The 17974-nt window shown below is 36.3% G+C and overlaps 1 protein-coding gene across 2 annotated transcripts; it reads left to right on the plus strand.

Annotated features, from left to right (window-relative positions):
- Positions 1-727: 727 nt before the first annotated feature.
- LOC132977855 (natural resistance-associated macrophage protein 2-like) lies at positions 728-17042 on the plus strand. 2 transcript variants are annotated; one of them, XM_061042746.1, is made up of 17 exons: positions 728-886; positions 4143-4227; positions 5673-5809; positions 6021-6140; positions 6386-6505; positions 6719-6825; positions 6924-6994; positions 7080-7147; positions 7247-7402; positions 7801-7959; positions 8123-8209; positions 8649-8768; positions 8864-9013; positions 9161-9234; positions 9907-10060; positions 10653-10706; positions 14419-17042. In XM_061042746.1, the coding sequence occupies exons 2-17, from the start codon at positions 4194-4196 to the stop codon at positions 14488-14490; spliced, it is 1683 nt and encodes a 560-aa protein (XP_060898729.1). In that variant the 5' UTR covers positions 728-886; positions 4143-4193; the 3' UTR covers positions 14491-17042. The 2 variants fall into 2 exon arrangements, with proteins under 2 accessions (XP_060898729.1, XP_060898730.1); XM_061042747.1 differs by lacking the exons at positions 728-886; positions 4143-4227 and adding an exon at positions 4620-4713.
- The last annotated feature ends 932 nt before the right edge of the window (positions 17043-17974 follow it).

Below are 17974 nucleotides of genomic sequence, written 5' to 3' on the forward strand. Positions count from 1 at the left end.
GGAACTTTTTTTTATCGCATCAGAAATAAACTTATCGGACTTTTCTTCTTTTCGTTTTTTTTTTCTTCCCTAAAGTAATATTATTATTATCTCAATAAAGGTTTTATGAATGTAATTACAGTTAAATTATTAATTTATTGTGTTTCTTAATTGTGAATATAAAAAAAATGGCATCTTCATAAAGGTACATTTAAAAAATAATGTATAAAATTGTTCCCGGGGCTTCATTGGAAAAGCTTTGGAAAAGAAAACAAGTTAAATTTTAAAAAGCCAATGATAAAAGTGGTAAAGTACATACTGTACTTAAGTGCACTCTTGTGAATTGGGAATGAATTGTATCATTCTAGTTACTTACTTTGCATTAGGAGAGGATATGTATAAAGCCCATCATAATTATATAAAATATCATACATTTCTTGCTATAGATTAAATGAGAGTGGTTTAGTTTACAAAAAAAACCTGTCAACTACACGAGTAGACATCCCTGCACCATTAATAATACTTGATGGTTATACATAGTTTCACATTCAATGAGCTATGTCAATGAGCCATATTTCTGCATTGAATATACTTTCTTCTTTTGATGCCCTAACATTAACGGGTTAACATTTGTTTAACACTACCTGACGAACAAAACCCAGGGCTTCAATGGCGTCATGACATAAACACGTGACATATCTCCACTACTGACCAATCACATCAGTTCAGTTTTCATGCACATGCGCACTCGTTGTTGTACTTACCTTTGACATGGACAGACTTCACCAGAATTTAACCCGATAACGTGTTATTAAGCTATTTTCTCAATGACACGTGTCGACAGTTTCATAAGAGCTTTTATCGTTTAACCCAAATCTTGTTTTGTCCTCCTGTAACATATTCGCAGGTAAGAGTGTTTTCACATTTTGTATGACTGACGCTGACGTATCCAGACAGCAGACATCATGGAAACTTGTTAGCTTGATCACACATAGGAGCAGTAATGTTCAATGTTAGCCAGGGCCCCCCGGGTTTAAATGTTCCTATTTGATCCAAGTGGTGTTAGTGTGTCTTTGGTAAACTCATTAACTGTGTTTATCGCTTGCTTGGTTTGTGTTTAAGTGGTTAAACAGCAGTAGCATCAGTAGCTCAGTTACTGGGACGAGAGGTCAAAAGTTTAAAGTTGTAGTTTATTTCTTAAAACTACTGTCTATTTGCTTGGGGACCTTTTTACATTTTATTTACAGCATTCGTTATTCATTTAAGACTTTGACTGTTGTCCAACATCATTCTGATATTACAACAATGTGTTGAAACTTAAAAGCAACATATGAGCAGAAATGACTCTCTTACTCCACTAATTGTGAAATGTAAAGTCAACTTGCGGATTCATGTGTCATAGCAGGAAATGTAATCAGTGCATCAACTCGCAAGGTGATTAAATGATCCTCATTCACCATTAAAAAAACGAGCTTTATAGTAATCACACAACTAATATGTAAACTTAATGATACGATATTACATATTTCCGGTTAGCAGACAGTCATGCAAAGACAATTTATCAGACATTCAGAAGTAATGTTGGTTCATTGTCACTGTTGCTGTAAGATATGGCAAATGATTTGCAGAGTTGGCATGTTGAACTTCTGTCACGGTGAAAAGTTCATCAGAATCACACAAAATAGAGCAAGAGTTAATCTGCATATTGTGCATAAGACACCAGCGATGAACATTACCTTCCTTCAGTTCATACCTGATATAAAATAAAATCATTTTGACATTTGCAATAGGAATGGTTTTTTGACACGTATGATCGATGCATTATGAATTAGGGATCGGAGTCTGTACTAGCCTTAAGTCACAGTAGGGATTCTAGTATTTTCTTTTTGACTTTTGAAATCACTTAAGTCAGGCTGGGTAGCACAGCAAGCCCATGGCTATATGTAAAAAGACAGGTAGGCATTAAAGCATTGGTTATACGATGATCTGTTTGACATGTGCATATGAGTTGTACAATTGTTGATTGACCAGTTTTTACGCTAGAGTATTTTATGATGGATTGCCTCATTGAACAGAGTGAGAGATTACTGTTCATTGTCAGAGTAGCTGCATGTTTGCGGGGTTGCTAAGAGCTGTGCTGGATTTTACAAGTCTGATGTCTTGCTGATGCTGCTGCTGAGTCCTCATGTGAAAGTAGTAACTCAAATGAAATCAGGTTTTTTTTTTATCATATAGGTTTTGTTACTGAAATAAAACATTATAAGCTAAGGCTGTGTATTTAAGTTTGCATGGCATTTAAAAAAAAATTCTTTTGGCATGATTATGTTCAGATCTATTTACAGTCCTTGGTTCTGATGCTTTTTTTCAGTTAGGGAGTTGTCATAGATTGAATGATTGTAAAAGCTGTCCTGTTAAGATTAGGCTGGAGGTTTATGTTGAGGCCAATGCTTTGGGGAAAGTCAGTAGATCGGCTGCTTCTGGTTTCTTCTTATTAGGCTTATAACTTTTTAATTTAAATCAAGTTGATTTACTTGACTGAATGTTTTCCAAATCTTAATCATACTGGTATTTTTATCGCAAAGTGTTAAACATCCTTTGTGGACCAGATCACATTCGTAGCTAGTGGGAACCTTGGTCAGTCTAATTCTCTTTTATCAGCACATAAACTTTATTTGTTCCTAGAATTTGACAAGATCAGTGCTGCTGATGCAATAAAGACAGTAAAGATATTCTCAACTGGAACCAATGGTCACAATTAATACATTCTGACAAACCAGTGCAAAGCATACCTAAATCAGATTCAGTGATCATTCTAGTGATAGTAGACTCTACCTGCTCAGATTGTTCCTTATCTATATGAGGTCATAGTTGTATAGTGGATTGTGAATGTGTGGGGGTGAAGCAGTTCAAGACCTAACTGAGACACCTGGTGGCTCAAAACAGAGGGACGGGGTATGTTCAATATCATTAGACTTATCAAGAAGCAGAACAGACTTAAAGAAAGCATCAAAGTCTACAATCTCAAGTCACAGAAATAGTCTGACACATACTTTTATGCTTTTTCAAGGAAAATGAATAAATCAAAATCGAGTTAAAATCTAAAGCGTCCTCTCGTAAAGGCCCTCACCATACTCATTGTTTCTGTATTAGTTTAAAATGTATAATATGTACTTTATTCATATGTAGTTATGGTCAATTCCTTAAAGCTGCCGATCATTCATAGTATTTTGAAGTGTATCTTAATGCTAGCAGCTTCTTAGTTTTGCCTGCAGTGTAAAAGCTGCCTAGTAACGGCCTTCGTCTGGAATACAGTGCCCAGTTGTAAGCAGACTGTTAACAGTAGAGAGCGATTTGTTACATTCTAAGGAGAGGAGAGGGAAATGGGCAACACTTGCTTCAACATCAGAGTGTTTCACTTCAAGCCCCCTCCTTTAACAAAACACCAATCGTTGCCAAAAAAGTCAAACTTATTTTATGTTGAACTTTAAATTCATTTTGACATTATGTTTAAAGTTATTTTTGGTTGTTTTGTTGCACAGGGAACATGTCACATTTTGCCAGTCAAATCTATTGTTGCTCAAATTCTTATGTTATTAAACCAATTGTTGCTACTCAGCAAAGTGCCTTGAACCTTATCACTTTGATAATTCTTATTACTCTGAGCGTGAGGAAGTGGCACTCTGATGGAAACCTTGACCTGTTGAAAACACATGACTGTGGGATCATGAGTCTGCAGACAAAGTGGGGGCCTCTCTCTGTGTCAGAGCACAGTGTGTACTTGAATGTTCCGCTAGTGTGATGTTTTTTTTATTTTTAAATCTTTTGGGTTAAGCGCTAAGGAGGCTAAGGTTGGTGAGACTAGAGGAAGAGGAAGGATGCATATTGTTGAAGTGAAACTTATACGTCAGTAGTTGACTCAAGCTTTCTGTAAGAGTTTCTCATCAAAGTAGTGACCTTGCCACATACTTATATGGACAATTCATTAGTATGACTAGTCAATATGAATGTTGTTGACCTTTTGTTAAAAGGAGAAAGTTGAACACAATTTTGCACAGTCATGCCTCAACTTTGTTCCTTCTGAACTTGATACTTAGCCTTATTGTTTACATTTCACTCTCTTTCATGCTTTTTCAGATTATATAACTGTTATTGTCTTATTCCAGGGGAGCTGATATTCATCCCTCAAGTTCCCAGGGATCCTTCAGCTTGCCCTGATGGAAGCTGAGCAAGACGGAGACCTCCTTGAAGGTAACTTCTTAAAATAATAGAAATATCCTGAAATGCCCCCTGATGGGTGTTTTTAGTAAAGGCTGGGGTTCACATTCTGTGACTGTGTTTAAAAAGTATTTGATAGCATATTTACAAAAATGTAGATTTGAGGAGAATCTGAATGTTGTAATGCTTGTTGCTTCCTTTGTGATTTTATTACTGTGTTTGATGCTGTATGGTTAGTTCAAGTGTTAAGGCAGTCGGTTGTTGTGCTTTATTGTCTAAGGTGTTAGTCAGTTGAGTAAGTGAGCAGTGGTGTGCATTCATTACTTCCGCCTTGTCGGGATAAATTTAGGTGACATGATGCCAGAATGTTGTTGTGACATCTGTCGACGAGAAAAAAAAAGAAGAGATTATAAAGTGCTGAGTCATATCAAAAGGAGAGTTGTTATTAGGGAGCTGTGGACTATAGGACCTGCAGTCAATCTGAGATGAAGGAAGTAAAGAACGAGTGGTCCAAACTGAGTGAGTAGTGCACATTGTTTAATAGTAAACTTTCAATTCTTTTTTTTGTCTTTTATTGACTGGTCTTTATATGTTATCCTTTTCATGTCATTTTGTTAACTTCAAAAATTGTCAACGTAGACATCTGGTTTCAGATTTGAGAACGGCACCTCTAATAACAGGTTATTATTTAAGGCTGATTAAAGAGATTTTATTAAAATTCTTGAACTTAATCACTTCTGCGGCACTTTCCTAATTGAGGTTGAATTGCTTCTAGAACATCAGCATCAGGGTTTGTTTTCCTGTGTATTCAAATGGAAAATTGGCTTAATCTTTAAGTTTGTGCGGTTTTCTTAATAAAGCTCCTGTACCCTGAGTGTTAGAGACTCAGAATAAAAGATTTTCTTAAGGAAATAAACTAATAAATATATGTTTTCTGTTATTTTGAAATAATAATAATTAAAAATGTTGTAAAAGTTCTTTATAAAGCAATGAACTAAAAAAAGGTCTGAAAAAAACAAAACACACTTATTTGTTCAATCAGGTCTGAACCTGGACTGCTGTGTCTGTCCCTGTGTGGCTTTAGTTGGAAGTGGACAGTTTGGTTTAGGACTTGTTTTCTAGAAATTAAATTTGAATTACCGGTAGATGAGTTCAAAGCATTATGTTTTATATTTTTTCTGCAACTCTTGTCAGGGGATCTCATTCAGCTGTCCATACATTCAATATGCAGTACTACAGAATAAACCACATCATGTTGAATGGCCTACAGCAACCTGTTATATTTATTATGTCCCATCCCGAAACTCAGTAGTCTCTAACAGATATATGAAAGGTTATCATAACCAATCAGAATGACAAGAAGATCATTTCCCTTATTGGTACCTCATGATACTATTTGTTCGGCAAGAGGGAAAGCAAACTTTTCAGACTCGTCTCCTGTCACTAATTACCGCTTCCATTCTCTGTGGCTTTGTCAGAGGACTCCACTCAGGAGAATGTCCAGACAAACAAGTACAGCTCCATCACTCCTCCTGCCTCACCCGAGGACTATGGCGACAACTTAACCAGCACATACTTTGAAGAGAAGGTTCCCATTCCTGGGAACATTGACCAGGTACTCATCAGGTCTCGTAGAAAATAAGCAGCAAACCTGTAGATAATGCATCTTATTTCAAGTACAAAGCTATACTCTTGTTTGACACTAATCAGAATTGGTAAGATTTTTTGAAACACAAAACATATTTTTGTTATAAATAAAGAATTCAACTTTCAATATAAAAAACACAACATTAGTTGTATTTATAAAGCTCTGGTTTTCTTTTTAGGTGTTCAGTTTCCGTAAGCTCTGGGCCTTCACTGGACCAGGGTTTTTGATGAGCATTGCATACTTGGATCCAGGGAACATCGAGTCTGACCTTCAGTCAGGAGCTAAAGCTGGCTTTAAGGTGATCCATTAAAGTTTGTTCTGCAATGTCCTCGCCGTTCGTCTTGTTCGTCAAATTTGAAGCACAATATTGTATCTTCTATTTTTTTGTATTTTCCCGTTTCACAATGAAGGATTCCAGAGGTTTTTTTGTGGTTTTATTCACTCAGAGACATCTTGTCAATATGTAGTTATAGAAAAACAAAGGTTTGTATTGACTGAAAGCTGTGAAATTTACCCTGTCTTGTCTGGCTTTTCTTTTCTAAGCTCCTATGGGTGCTCCTTGGAGCCACCATCATTGGGCTTCTGTTGCAGAGGTTAGCTGCACGCCTCGGCGTTGTCACGGGGATGCACTTGGCTGAAGTCTGCAACCGCCAATATCCAACAGTGAGCTTTCCCAACTGTCATCACTCACATTAGCTTTCTTTGTTTTGTTAAACATTAACCTTTGAAGCACAGCACTATATTAACAAAAAACTATGTCCTTAAATGTCCTCAACCTAAATATTGTACAGTAACAGTAAGTAGCGATGATAGAACGCTGATCACTGGTTTAATCTGCAGTCCTCTGAATTTTTCTTCTCTGTTTTTCTCTGTCAGGTTCCTCGTATCATTCTTTGGTTAATGGTGGAACTGGCGATTATTGGCTCAGACATGCAGGAGGTCATCGGCTGTGCCATAGCGTTCAACCTTCTCTCTGTGGGCCGGTACGTTTTTGCTTCCTGTCTCTGAAAAGTGAATGCAACACTTACATTTAAATAAAAATACTTATAATTGTCGACATTTTCTCCTGTTTGTCTCACAGTATCCCACTGTGGGCAGGAGTCCTCATCACTATCACAGACACATTTGTGTTCCTCTTTCTAGACAAATATGGTATGGATATACTTTTCATTACTGATCAGTCAGTTTCTAAAATGTGTGCACTCCCAGTGTTGATGCAGTTTGTATGTCATTGTAGGTCTAAGGAAACTTGAAGCTTTCTTTGGCATACTCATCACCATAATGGCTCTCAGCTTCGGTTACGAGGTAACGTCCTCCATAATTTCCTAATCAATTCAATTGTTTCTTTACACCTGAAGTTTTTTTTTTGAGGTATCATGATGACCTTGTGTTGCCTGTGTGTAGTACGTTTTAGTAAAGCCCGACCAGGGTGAGCTGCTGAAGGGGATGTTTGTGCCGTATTGCGCAGGCTGTGGGCAGGTGCAGTTGTTACAGGCTGTGGGAATCGTTGGCGCTGTCATCATGCCGCACAACATCTACTTACACTCTGCACTGGTCAAGGTGAGAAGCCTATTTATTTTCAGGAAAAGGAAAAAGTCTCAAATAAGCCACGTTTGATGGAGTTTTTTTCTAACAATATTTTTGTATTAGCTAAATAGTAATTTCATGACTAAGTTAAAACTTTGTTGCACTATGTTGATTGTTTTTCTTTTCAGGACTTTCATGCAATCACAGAATCAAAATCCATTTTAATGTAGATACGAGAAAGGCCTGCAGAATGTTACTGTGTTAATGTTACTACTTATTGTCACAATCATTATTGAATGAATTTATTCATTTTCTCAGTCGAGTTCTTATTTTTTATGAATTGACTCAGTGTTACAGCCATTCATCGCCAACCAATAACAGCTGTGTTAATGAAAGTTGGGTGTTATCCTGTTTATTTCCTCATGTACCAGTCACGGGATGTTGATCGCAAAAATAAGAATGAAGTGAAGGAGGCCAACAAGTACTACTTCATCGAGTCAACCATAGCTCTCTTTGTGTCCTTCCTCATCAACGTCTTTGTGGTTGCAGTCTTTGCTCAGGCCTTCTACAATAAAACCAACATGCAAGTGGTGGGTTTTAAGTGTTCAAAATTCTCATTATAGTGTACTACTCAAGCTTGTGGTGATCAAATTCAAACTGGTGTTACTGTTCTGTGATGAGTGCTGTTAGCAAACAGACAGCATGTAGCGCTCTAAGATGTGGGTCAATATGTGTTTGTGTCCCTGGTTGCAGAATGAAGAGTGCAATGCAACTGGCAGCCCTCACACGGATCTCTTCCCTTTAAACAACGGCACACTGGAGGTGGACATTTACAAAGGGGTATGTCTCAACACATTTACATCTTCAACACGTGTCACTGTGGAATCGTTAATCTGCTGATATACTTATGTATGTTTGGCTGAAAGGAGTACATTATTGTCAGATAACACAAGTTAGAAAAAAAAAATATAGTGAGTGACGATAGAAGAACCTTTTTTTTGCATTTCTTGCTGGGCAACAATTGTTACAAACACAGTTTGCAACATGAAGTCTGTTTTTATAGATTCTGCACAACACACAGGTATTTAGTATTTTTAGGTTCTTCTAGCTGATTTCATTTGGTGTAAATTGAAGTTAGGCTACTAACTAAGTACTCAAATGTTGTGTACGTGGTGTGTGTTTGTGTAATTTGAACAACTCTTTGTCAAAAGTATAGCTCTTAATGCATAGATTAGTGGAAAGAGAGAGAGAGGCTAACTTTTTGATTATCTTTGATCAGGGGGTGGTCCTTGGCTGTTTCTTTGGATCTGCTGCCCTTTACATCTGGGCAATCGGGATCCTGGCAGCTGGACAGAGTTCCACCATGACGGGCACTTACGCTGGGCAGTTTGTAATGGAGGTGTGAATAAGTATTTGTTATATTCCTCTAAGTTATTAAAAAAAAAAAAAAAAAAATGATGAGTGTGCTCAGATTTTTACTTCATGCTTGATCAGGGTTTCCTGAACCTTCAGTGGTCCCGGTTTGCACGGGTGCTGCTTACGCGCTCCATCGCCATCACGCCTACTCTCCTGGTGGCCATTTTTCAGGATGTTCAGCACTTGACGGGGATGAACGACTTCCTCAATGTTCTACAAAGCATGCAGGTCAGGAAGAACCATTTTACCATGAAGTCACAATCATAAGAAAAGTACTAATAAGCTCTTCTTAAACGAGCCATAAACTGACAGTTCTTGTTGTTGTGTAGTGAATTGCCTATTGAATAATTAGTGTGACTTCTTTGTGGTCAACAGCTTCCATTTGCTTTGATCCCAATCCTGACCTTCACCAGTATGACCTCCATAATGAGCGACTTTGCTAATGGATTGTGAGTGAACGTATACTTTTATCTCTACCCACCCCCCTCATCCCTTTTTTTATTATTATTTGATTTCTCATACTTGACTTTATCATGCCTCTGGAATACATGATTGGGTTGTTAGCTGTATTCTTCAGGTTGTTAGTATTACATTGTTCATTAAAAGGATTCATTGTGAGATTTAGACCTTGCAGGTTAAAAAAAAAGACATAAATATCTCAAAATGTCAAGCAGAGAGATATTTGTATTACTGATGATTTCATCTACAGCACATCCCTAAAAGCCATAGCTTCTGCTTCAATTCCAAAAAATCAAAACAGCTAGAGACTAGGGCTTATAGATTGGAGATCCTTCATCACAAACTATCCAAAGCCAAATATTGAAGCGCACAGACAAAATTTAGTCTCTATGTTTTCAGGATATTTATTAGGATAAAAAGTCAAATCTACTGAAAAGAGAAGGGAAATGGCACGGTCTTTTTATGTGTCATTGTCAGCTGAGTGTACTGGATGTTTCTCCAACATGAAGACAGATAAAGTCTTGTGGTGAGTTGTTAAAGGAAATAGACTTGATGCAGTTGATTTGCCAAGAATAAAATATGCAAACTAGGTACTTACGCAGTGGTAAACAGTTGGGAAAAAACATTCTGTCTCAATGGTCTTATAATCTCTGTGTCATTAGGGTGTGGAAGATTTCCGGAAGCGTCATCATCCTGGTGGTTTGTGCAATCAACACATACTTTGTGGTGGTTTACGTCACAACACTGAACAGTACGCTGCTCTACGTTGTCGCTGCCCTCCTCTCAGTTGCCTATCTGTGTTTTGTCGCCTACCTGGTAAGTAAGAACATTTAAACATTATGTTATCGCCTATAAATGAATCATCTCAAGTACAGTTGTCTGTTAATATAATGAAGCTTTTTTCAATGAATACATAACTAATCTTCATACTTAAAGTTCATACTGGTCTGCAGTTTGCTGTGCATACAAGCATTAGCACAGAAATCATGACATTAAATATATCAAATCAAACAGATCACTTGGCCAATACATTAAATAAAGTAAATATACAGATACATTTTTTTTTTAAAGATTTATTTTTGTGCTTTTTGATCTTTTAATGGAGAGATAGGACAGTGGATAGAGTTGGAAATCAGGGAGATTGAGTGGGGAATGACATGCAGGAAGGGAGCCACAGGCTGGATTTGAACCTGGGCCGCCCCCTTCGATATTACAGCTGCCATACATGGGGCGCGTGCACTAACCTTTGCGCCACCAGCGCCCCACAGATATATTTTTATTTTAAAATAAAAATGATATTTATGTGCATTGTTTCAGATTTCAGATTTTATTTTGAAAATAATTCCAAATCTCTTCTACACAAACACTGTTGTGTCTTGACTTTTCTCCCCTCTGTCATTGTCCGTAGGCTTGGTACTGTTTGATTGCCTTGGGGGTTTCCTGCCTGGACTTTGGCAGCCGGGTAAGCAAGAGACGTGCTGTGTTAATAGAGGAGCGGTCTGAGTCCGACTCCTAGAACTGAACAGGACACTACCAGGCAGCCTTCCTCTTTCCTCTCGGAGACTCTGAGCCATGTATTGAACAGGATTCTGCAAGATCATGTAGGATCTTGAGAGCACAATACCTGCTTATGTCTGGTGTACTTGTTTGTAGGATTGGGGGTCTCAATGTGGTGCTTTAAAGGTACCTAGTAGACAGTCAGATAAAACCACACCAGCATAGAAGATTTAATGCCAGTGTTTGGTGTTTAAGACTCGAAACGTATCAGGAGATTTAAATACATCAGCCGACACATCAAAAACCATCAAGGCAACCCATAAATACTATCGCTATCTAGAATTAATGTTTGTCAACTATACTATAAAAAGAACCTCAGCATCTTAGCAATTGCCAACAGTCTCTGTTTTGTCGCACACTTTGGTCATCTTTGGGAGAAAAAGGCAGGATATAAACTGAAGTTCATGCATAGAGTTTCAAATGATTATTGATAATGCATTAGCAATCCTGACTGTTGCAAATTCATTAAACAGGCAGAGTAGAACAAAGAACACATGTAAGCCACAGTAAAGTTCATATTCATCAGGATTGCAAAACTTCCAATTGTATTTTTTTAAATGTTCTGGCCAGCATTGAGATCAAGAGAAAAAAATATAAATGATATGAATGATCCGTTTCTGTAAAATGTTCATGGTTCATGCATTCCTGCTGAAAAACGAAACAAGGATACGTTTATATTCAGTAAAGGCCGATCTTAAAATCTACCTAATCTTTTCAGTTTTGATAAATTAACATGTATACATTCTAGCTGCAATACACCATCTTCAGTCTACCTCAACATCCTCTTATTATCTATTCTATAAAGCAGTTTGACTCACTGCATATTACCATCTGACAGTTATTCATTTTAAAAGAGTTAAGTTGTTATCAATTGACATGAAACTACTTTTTAGTCCAACTATCTTTTACCAAAATCACCAAATAATGTTCAGCTTTCATCGTTTAAAAAAAACTTCTGGTCAGGGGTTTTGATGTTGCGACCTGATTCCTGTCTAAAGTTTCAAGAAGCAAAACTGCAAAGTTCAAGTATCACTTCACCAAGCTGCAGTCCTTTTTTTTTATTAACAAGTATATGAAAGAAGCCTAACCCTTAAATCTGAGCTTGAATGACTGGCTTGAATAAATGATCATAACTGTCGGAGAGCTGAATGTAAAAATGTATATATATATATATCTAAATGATGAGGCTGCTCTGATGAAGACTGCTACTTTGATGTGATCGTGACCCCACTAGCTCGTTACATGAACTAAACTTTAGCAAACAACCTCATACTCAGAGCTTCTGAGGGTGACTCAGGTTGAACTGCAGCAAGTGAGCAAAGGTGTTCACAGTGAACTTTTCAGTATAAAAGGAAAAAGAGAGAAAATGAGAAAAGCGTGTTGCACTTTCTTGTTTCAGTTGTTGGATAAAAAAATAATCTGTATAAATATTGATTTGTTTGTTTGCATTTCTTAAGTGAAAGAAGAAAAGTACTTCTTTCATTTAAGAAACCCTTTAAGCTAAAGGATGAAGGGATGACAGAAAGGAATTGTAATATTACAGAGTTGTTTCAAGAAATCTTGTGATAGCTGGCTTATGAAGATAGCTATGCTGCTATGCAGAGAAGGAGAGGAGCTGCCTGTTAGGCAATCCGGGTTTTAAAGGAGGACTGGAAACAAAAGTCAATAAAAGCTCAAATAATTCAAGTACCAAGGAAGTCAAGTAGAGCCCTAAATCTTAAGTTTCTCGCCATATTAAGAGCCCAGAATGCAGTCCTTTTTTAAATGAAATCCCAAAAATACCACTGATCTGTGAAGAAACCCTGTTCAGATGAATTGAAATGAAGAAAATTTCTTTGCTATTTCTTGTATATTGCTTGTGTTAATGAAGCTGCAGCATGTCCAGCATTCTGAAACGACTCCCTTTAGACCTAACAGGAATAGTTGTTCTCCCCTTTAACATTTTTACTCTACTTTAGGATACATATATTTATTGTAGATACATTGTCTGTTTAACTTACACAACAAACATACATGTTTGTTAAGGGATTTTGTTTTTCATATTTATATTATAAGAAAAGCCAAGTGCCGATGTTTCCACACTCAGCGTGTTACCTCTGAGAATGAATTCTGCACCTTCAGCCCTCACACAGCCTAGCCCAACTAACTATGGTGAAACATGGTGTAACATGTGAGCAGCTGTAAGGCAGCAAAGCTATGTTGAAATGTGGAATCAAATCTCAGAATGATTAAATATTATCAAGCTTGTGAAATAAATTAAGATAAAAAATATTGGGAATAGACTGTGTTTACTGTACTTAAGCACCAAGTGTAGCAATATCCAAGCAAGATGTACATACAGTACCAACCAGCACACCCATACGTTCATACAGTGATCACTGCAAAGATCTCTGGTTCATTGTATTTAATGTTAACTGCATTGTTCAGTACAGCTGCAGGTCTTTGGTTCAGAGTTTTCAGAAACTCCTCAACTTTTTCATACTGGTGATAGAAATGTAACTTGATGTTATTTGACTTACTGTGACTTCATGAAGGGTCCTAAGAATACCTCTCCAGCAGTAAATAAAAAAAAAACATGGCTAAAGCACATTTGTACTGTTACAGAGGAACGTGTATAGTGTGCACTGAAGTAATCACTCATTTCTGCTCTTTATGATCAAATGATTCATGTCTGTTGTTGCTACTGGATAAAGCACAAAATGTGTTCAAAATAAATGGGAAATAATGCGTGGACATTGTTTGGCGTCTGCTGTATGAATGTCTGTAGAAAGATTATGAGTTTGTAGTTGTGAAAATAGTATAGCATGAATGTGAAGGTGTTAAACAGACCTTACATTTAAAAAATCAAAAATGAGAACTACAGAGCTAAATCTTTGGATGACTCATGTTTTGTAGCAAGATGTAAATCTAGTTAAAAAATGGGTTTCACACATTGTGTAATCTAGAAAATTACATAGAGTTAAAGGGTGAAATTTCAATGGAATTTCATTTCACATGAATCTAACCAGGGATGATAGAAAACCATGGTAGGCAGTAGAATTCTCTTTTGCAGGACTTTCCTGGATTTAAATGAGGAGAGTTGAGTTTGGAAAATATCACTTTGACCCAAGGTGAGCACCCTTAATAAAGCTATAATTACAGAAACAATCATACTCAAATTGTGAACATATTTCCCTCTGATTAAAATAGCATTCATTGTGCTTTTTCCTGCTTCACATGTTTTTATTTCAATTTCAATCAATCAATCAATCAATTTTTATTTGTATAGCATCAACTTTAGCACATTACCGTCTGACAAAAAAGAAAATGACCACTTAGACTTGATACTCTGCTGTCTATGTGTACATATATTTCAATGAAAAAAAACATACAAGACGGATACTTTCACAAATCATAAAAAAATGACCTAGCAGGTATCTTATGTTTTAAAACAGTATTTTCTTGATTATGACATTTTCATGATCAGTTTTCTATTGAAAATCTTAAATCAGTTGACAAAATCAAAATTGTGGCAAAATCAAGCAAATGAATATTCTTTGACAAATCAAATTGTCCTGATGAACATTAAAAACTCACATTGATGACACATCTGTCTCTTCTCTCTGTTTCAAATGCAGTTGGGGATGTCGCGGCACACAGACATTTACTTACTAAACGACATGGACGCTGACACAATGGTTGAGAGATAGGAAGACTTGCAGTGATGTGCTGCCTCCAACGTGGGACCATCAGAGCTCGGCCAGTATGTGTCTGTCTCATAGACTGTAAATATTAGGTCTGTCTTCACCTCTCTGTGCCTTACATATGAAGTGTCCTTACAGCACAGATAATGCACACACTGATGTCTGGTATGCTGATTAAAACAATAAGGGTAGTTTGATCTCTGCAACCTAAGCTAAGTAAGAATCCTGCAAATAATGGGACATGTTTCACCGAATAATGTTTCTGTAACTTTGACACTTAACTTATTATGGTTCAGAAAAAAAAAACAGATCTTGAGGTTCAATGCGTCCTGTTTTCCTTTGATTGCATCTATAATCACATATCTTTAACGACACCATAACTTTGGTTAATAGGTGCCAACCAGGTTGTTCCTTCTACTCTGCATTTAGAAGTTGCAAAATTATAAACACAAGTTTCTACATCATCAAAAGACTGGAGTCTTGAGTTCAGAGAAACAGTCTGCTGTTTTTTTTTAGGCAAGTGTTGCACTTAAGCTGCTTTGGACCTCTAATATGGCCTCAGGGGTTCAGCATTGACAGACATGTGTTTAATTAAGTTGTTTTTAAACATTCAGTTGCTCCCTGGTTTAGCTTGTGACAAAGTAAATCCGATTTGTCACACGTCATCTCAAAGTGAGAATGTGTTTTTGTGTTTGGTCGGTACCAAACCGCAGCCCTGGTTAAGATAAAATCTTAACTGTTTAAAAAAATCATAATGTTGAAATTTGACCAATCCATTGTGATAACTGACACTAGAATAACAATGTAAAAGTAGAAAACTATACCTAGTACTTAAATTAAATAATACACAGTTTTCCCTGTGTTTTGTAGATGAAATGACAGATTCATAATTTCTCCTCACTGATCAACCCACATGAAGAAAAGTATATTGTTTTCGAGCTGTGCCATAAATCTCATGAGCTGTGTAAGCTCTGGTGAGGTGCATGCAATTCCCAGCATGCTTTTCTTGGTAAAACACAACAAAATAGGACAAATTAAATATTAAAATGGAAATTTTGCCATGGCCTGTTTTTTCATTTACTTTTTTAGATCGATCAAAAATTACGAAATTCAAACTATTACTTGTTTTTTGGTATTAGATTAAATTATAAATAATAGAATCTAGAATCTTTATTCCTATTTAATAATAATTTATTGATTTTGGATTCTCCAGTGAATTTTAAAATGCATTTTACGCAGGTTTTTCAGTGATCACCTTCAGTTTCAGTTGTAGTAGCAAATAAGACAGCAGCACATGTCTGTAAGCACACCAGTATGGATTACTATTTAAAGTAGATGAAACTAAATGTTAATACTTGAAGTATGTTCAGTCCAGTGTCTCTCAGCCTGTTTCCTATCAGTATTCTCCATGAGAATATAATCGTTTGGTATCTCCAATTTTTTTAATTAAATTTTTTATTATGTTCTTCACTGTTAAGCGTAGGTCTGTTCACTTCAAGATTTGTATATTCATGTGTAGTTTCTATTTTGTATTAAATGCTACTTTGACTTAAATGCAGTTTAAGTGAACATCTAGTTTAGTTTGTTTTTAATTGAATTTAGCTTCAGCTTTCTGTGAACTGTCTACCTGATTATGCCAAATTTGTGCAGATGTGTAATAAAGTGCACTCTGTTACAGAAAATGAGAGCTTTTAATATCTGAGATAAGTGTGTGTGTGGGGGGGGACTGAGGGGTGAGCTGAGCAGACCACCACAGTGCCTCCTGTGCTCACCCTGTGCCTATTCATTATTCAGTTAGAAACGATAACAAGCTTTTTCAAATAACTCGTGTTGTTTTAGGTGCAACAATTCCAACTTTCACTACCTTTATTGAAAGTCTATTACATTTTCTAATTGGCCTTCTGGGGGCTTCACTGTGTTCTGCACTTGCCATCATACTTTCTGGAAGACCAAAATTTGTCATTGGAAAAAAATATTTTATGTTTGCCTAAAAGTATTTTCTCATGTGAAAAGCCACGTTTTTAAACAACAATTCTTTTTAGTAGCACTTTTTAATCATTACAAACCAGCATTGAATTACAAAAGAAATGGTTCAAGTTGTAATTTAAAGCAACAAAAATAAATGAAATGACTCAACAATCTTTTAACTTATTTTTCTGCAGGATAAAGGCATTTTGTTATTCACGAGTTCATCTACATATGAACCTCAGGTTGTGTTTCAAACTTGTTTCCAGTGAATTCTATGGAAAAAATACCTCAGATATATCTTCTTTTGATTACAACATCATTTGTCGTAAGATCAAGTATTAGAAAGTGTCTGAGTTTGAAAACACTTGTTTGTACTGATTTCAAAGACCAGACAGGAACATGCCATACTGTATTGTAAGTGAGGTTCATGTTGATCTGATGAAGTTGTACTTTATGATTAAGTGTTTCTAAAGACCAAGAGGGTAGTGATGTCATCAGATGTGTTGTTTTAAATTATGTCATAAACGTCATATTTTGACAATGTTTTTTTCTTGTGTAAAAAAATGAATCATTAAAAAAGTATCTTTAAACCTTTTTACCCTAAAAATCTTTATGGTTTTTGAATGTGTATAATTTGTTCTTTTAATTAATATTATTAGACAGTCAATTGTTCTCTGGTTGAATATTGAGTCTTATTCATTAATAGCAAAAAAAGGAGCACACTCGACAGTAAACCCAGTTTCAGGTGCTCGACTGCAACAAGACTAAAACGAGACAGAAAGTCAGCAGCACACTAAATGTTCTTTAAGTTTCCTTTATCTGGGTAAGAGCAGCAAAACATGAGCGCTGATGAAGGCCTAGTGCTGAAACGTGTCCGTTGTTGTGTTGCTGCTCTTACTCAGATAAAGGAAACTTAAAGGACATTTAGTGTCTCTTCTTATTCATAAATATATAAAAAACAGTATAGGTTTGATTATACATATTTTCTACTTTGTAATGGCTTCAGTGTTCTTAGAATATCTATTGAATTGCCTGCAAAGTTTTATCATCACATTAAGTGTTTATTGTCATATCAGTATTTGTATAATACAGCAGTAGTTCAAACACATTTTCAACATATTTTAAAGATAATTGAGTTTGAATCAGCTGCTTCAGACAGTGTCTCACTGTCAGACTATGATGGATAACAAGTTGAATTTGAATAGAGCAGAACCATAGTTAATTTTATCTGTACCATCATGTGCTTTTCTTGCTGAGTGCTTTGAAATTCACCTGTGAAATAATCATTATGTAATACGGTAGCCCCAGAGTGATTGTTGAAGATGCCATGTTGCCCCCTGAACACATGATAAGCATGATACGATTCAACAGCAGGAGGTAGCAGCACACTTCATGAGTAGTTCCTCTCTCACACACTCAGTTTTACTCACACATCACTGTGTTTGTATTCAGTTTGTTGTTCGTATTTGTGTAAACGTTTTTTTTTTATAGTTTCATACAAAATAGTTACTTAGGTTGAAGC

This window comes from Labrus mixtus, chromosome 7 (assembly GCF_963584025.1).
Source record: "Labrus mixtus chromosome 7, fLabMix1.1, whole genome shotgun sequence".
NCBI classification, from domain to species: domain Eukaryota; kingdom Metazoa; phylum Chordata; class Actinopteri; order Labriformes; family Labridae; genus Labrus; species Labrus mixtus.

Bases quoted from the DNA above. Each gene is read 5' to 3' on its own strand.
- LOC132977855 (XM_061042746.1), top strand. From the start codon at position 4,194: ATGGAAGCTGAGCAAGACGGAGACCTCCTTGAAG. The intron at 6,141-6,385 runs GTGATCCATTAA...TTCTTTTCTAAG, and splicing joins GAGCTAAAGCTGGCTTTAAG to CTCCTATGGGTGCTCCTTGG. The intron at 8,210-8,648 runs GTATGTCTCAAC...ATCTTTGATCAG, and splicing joins AGGTGGACATTTACAAAGGG to GGGGTGGTCCTTGGCTGTTT.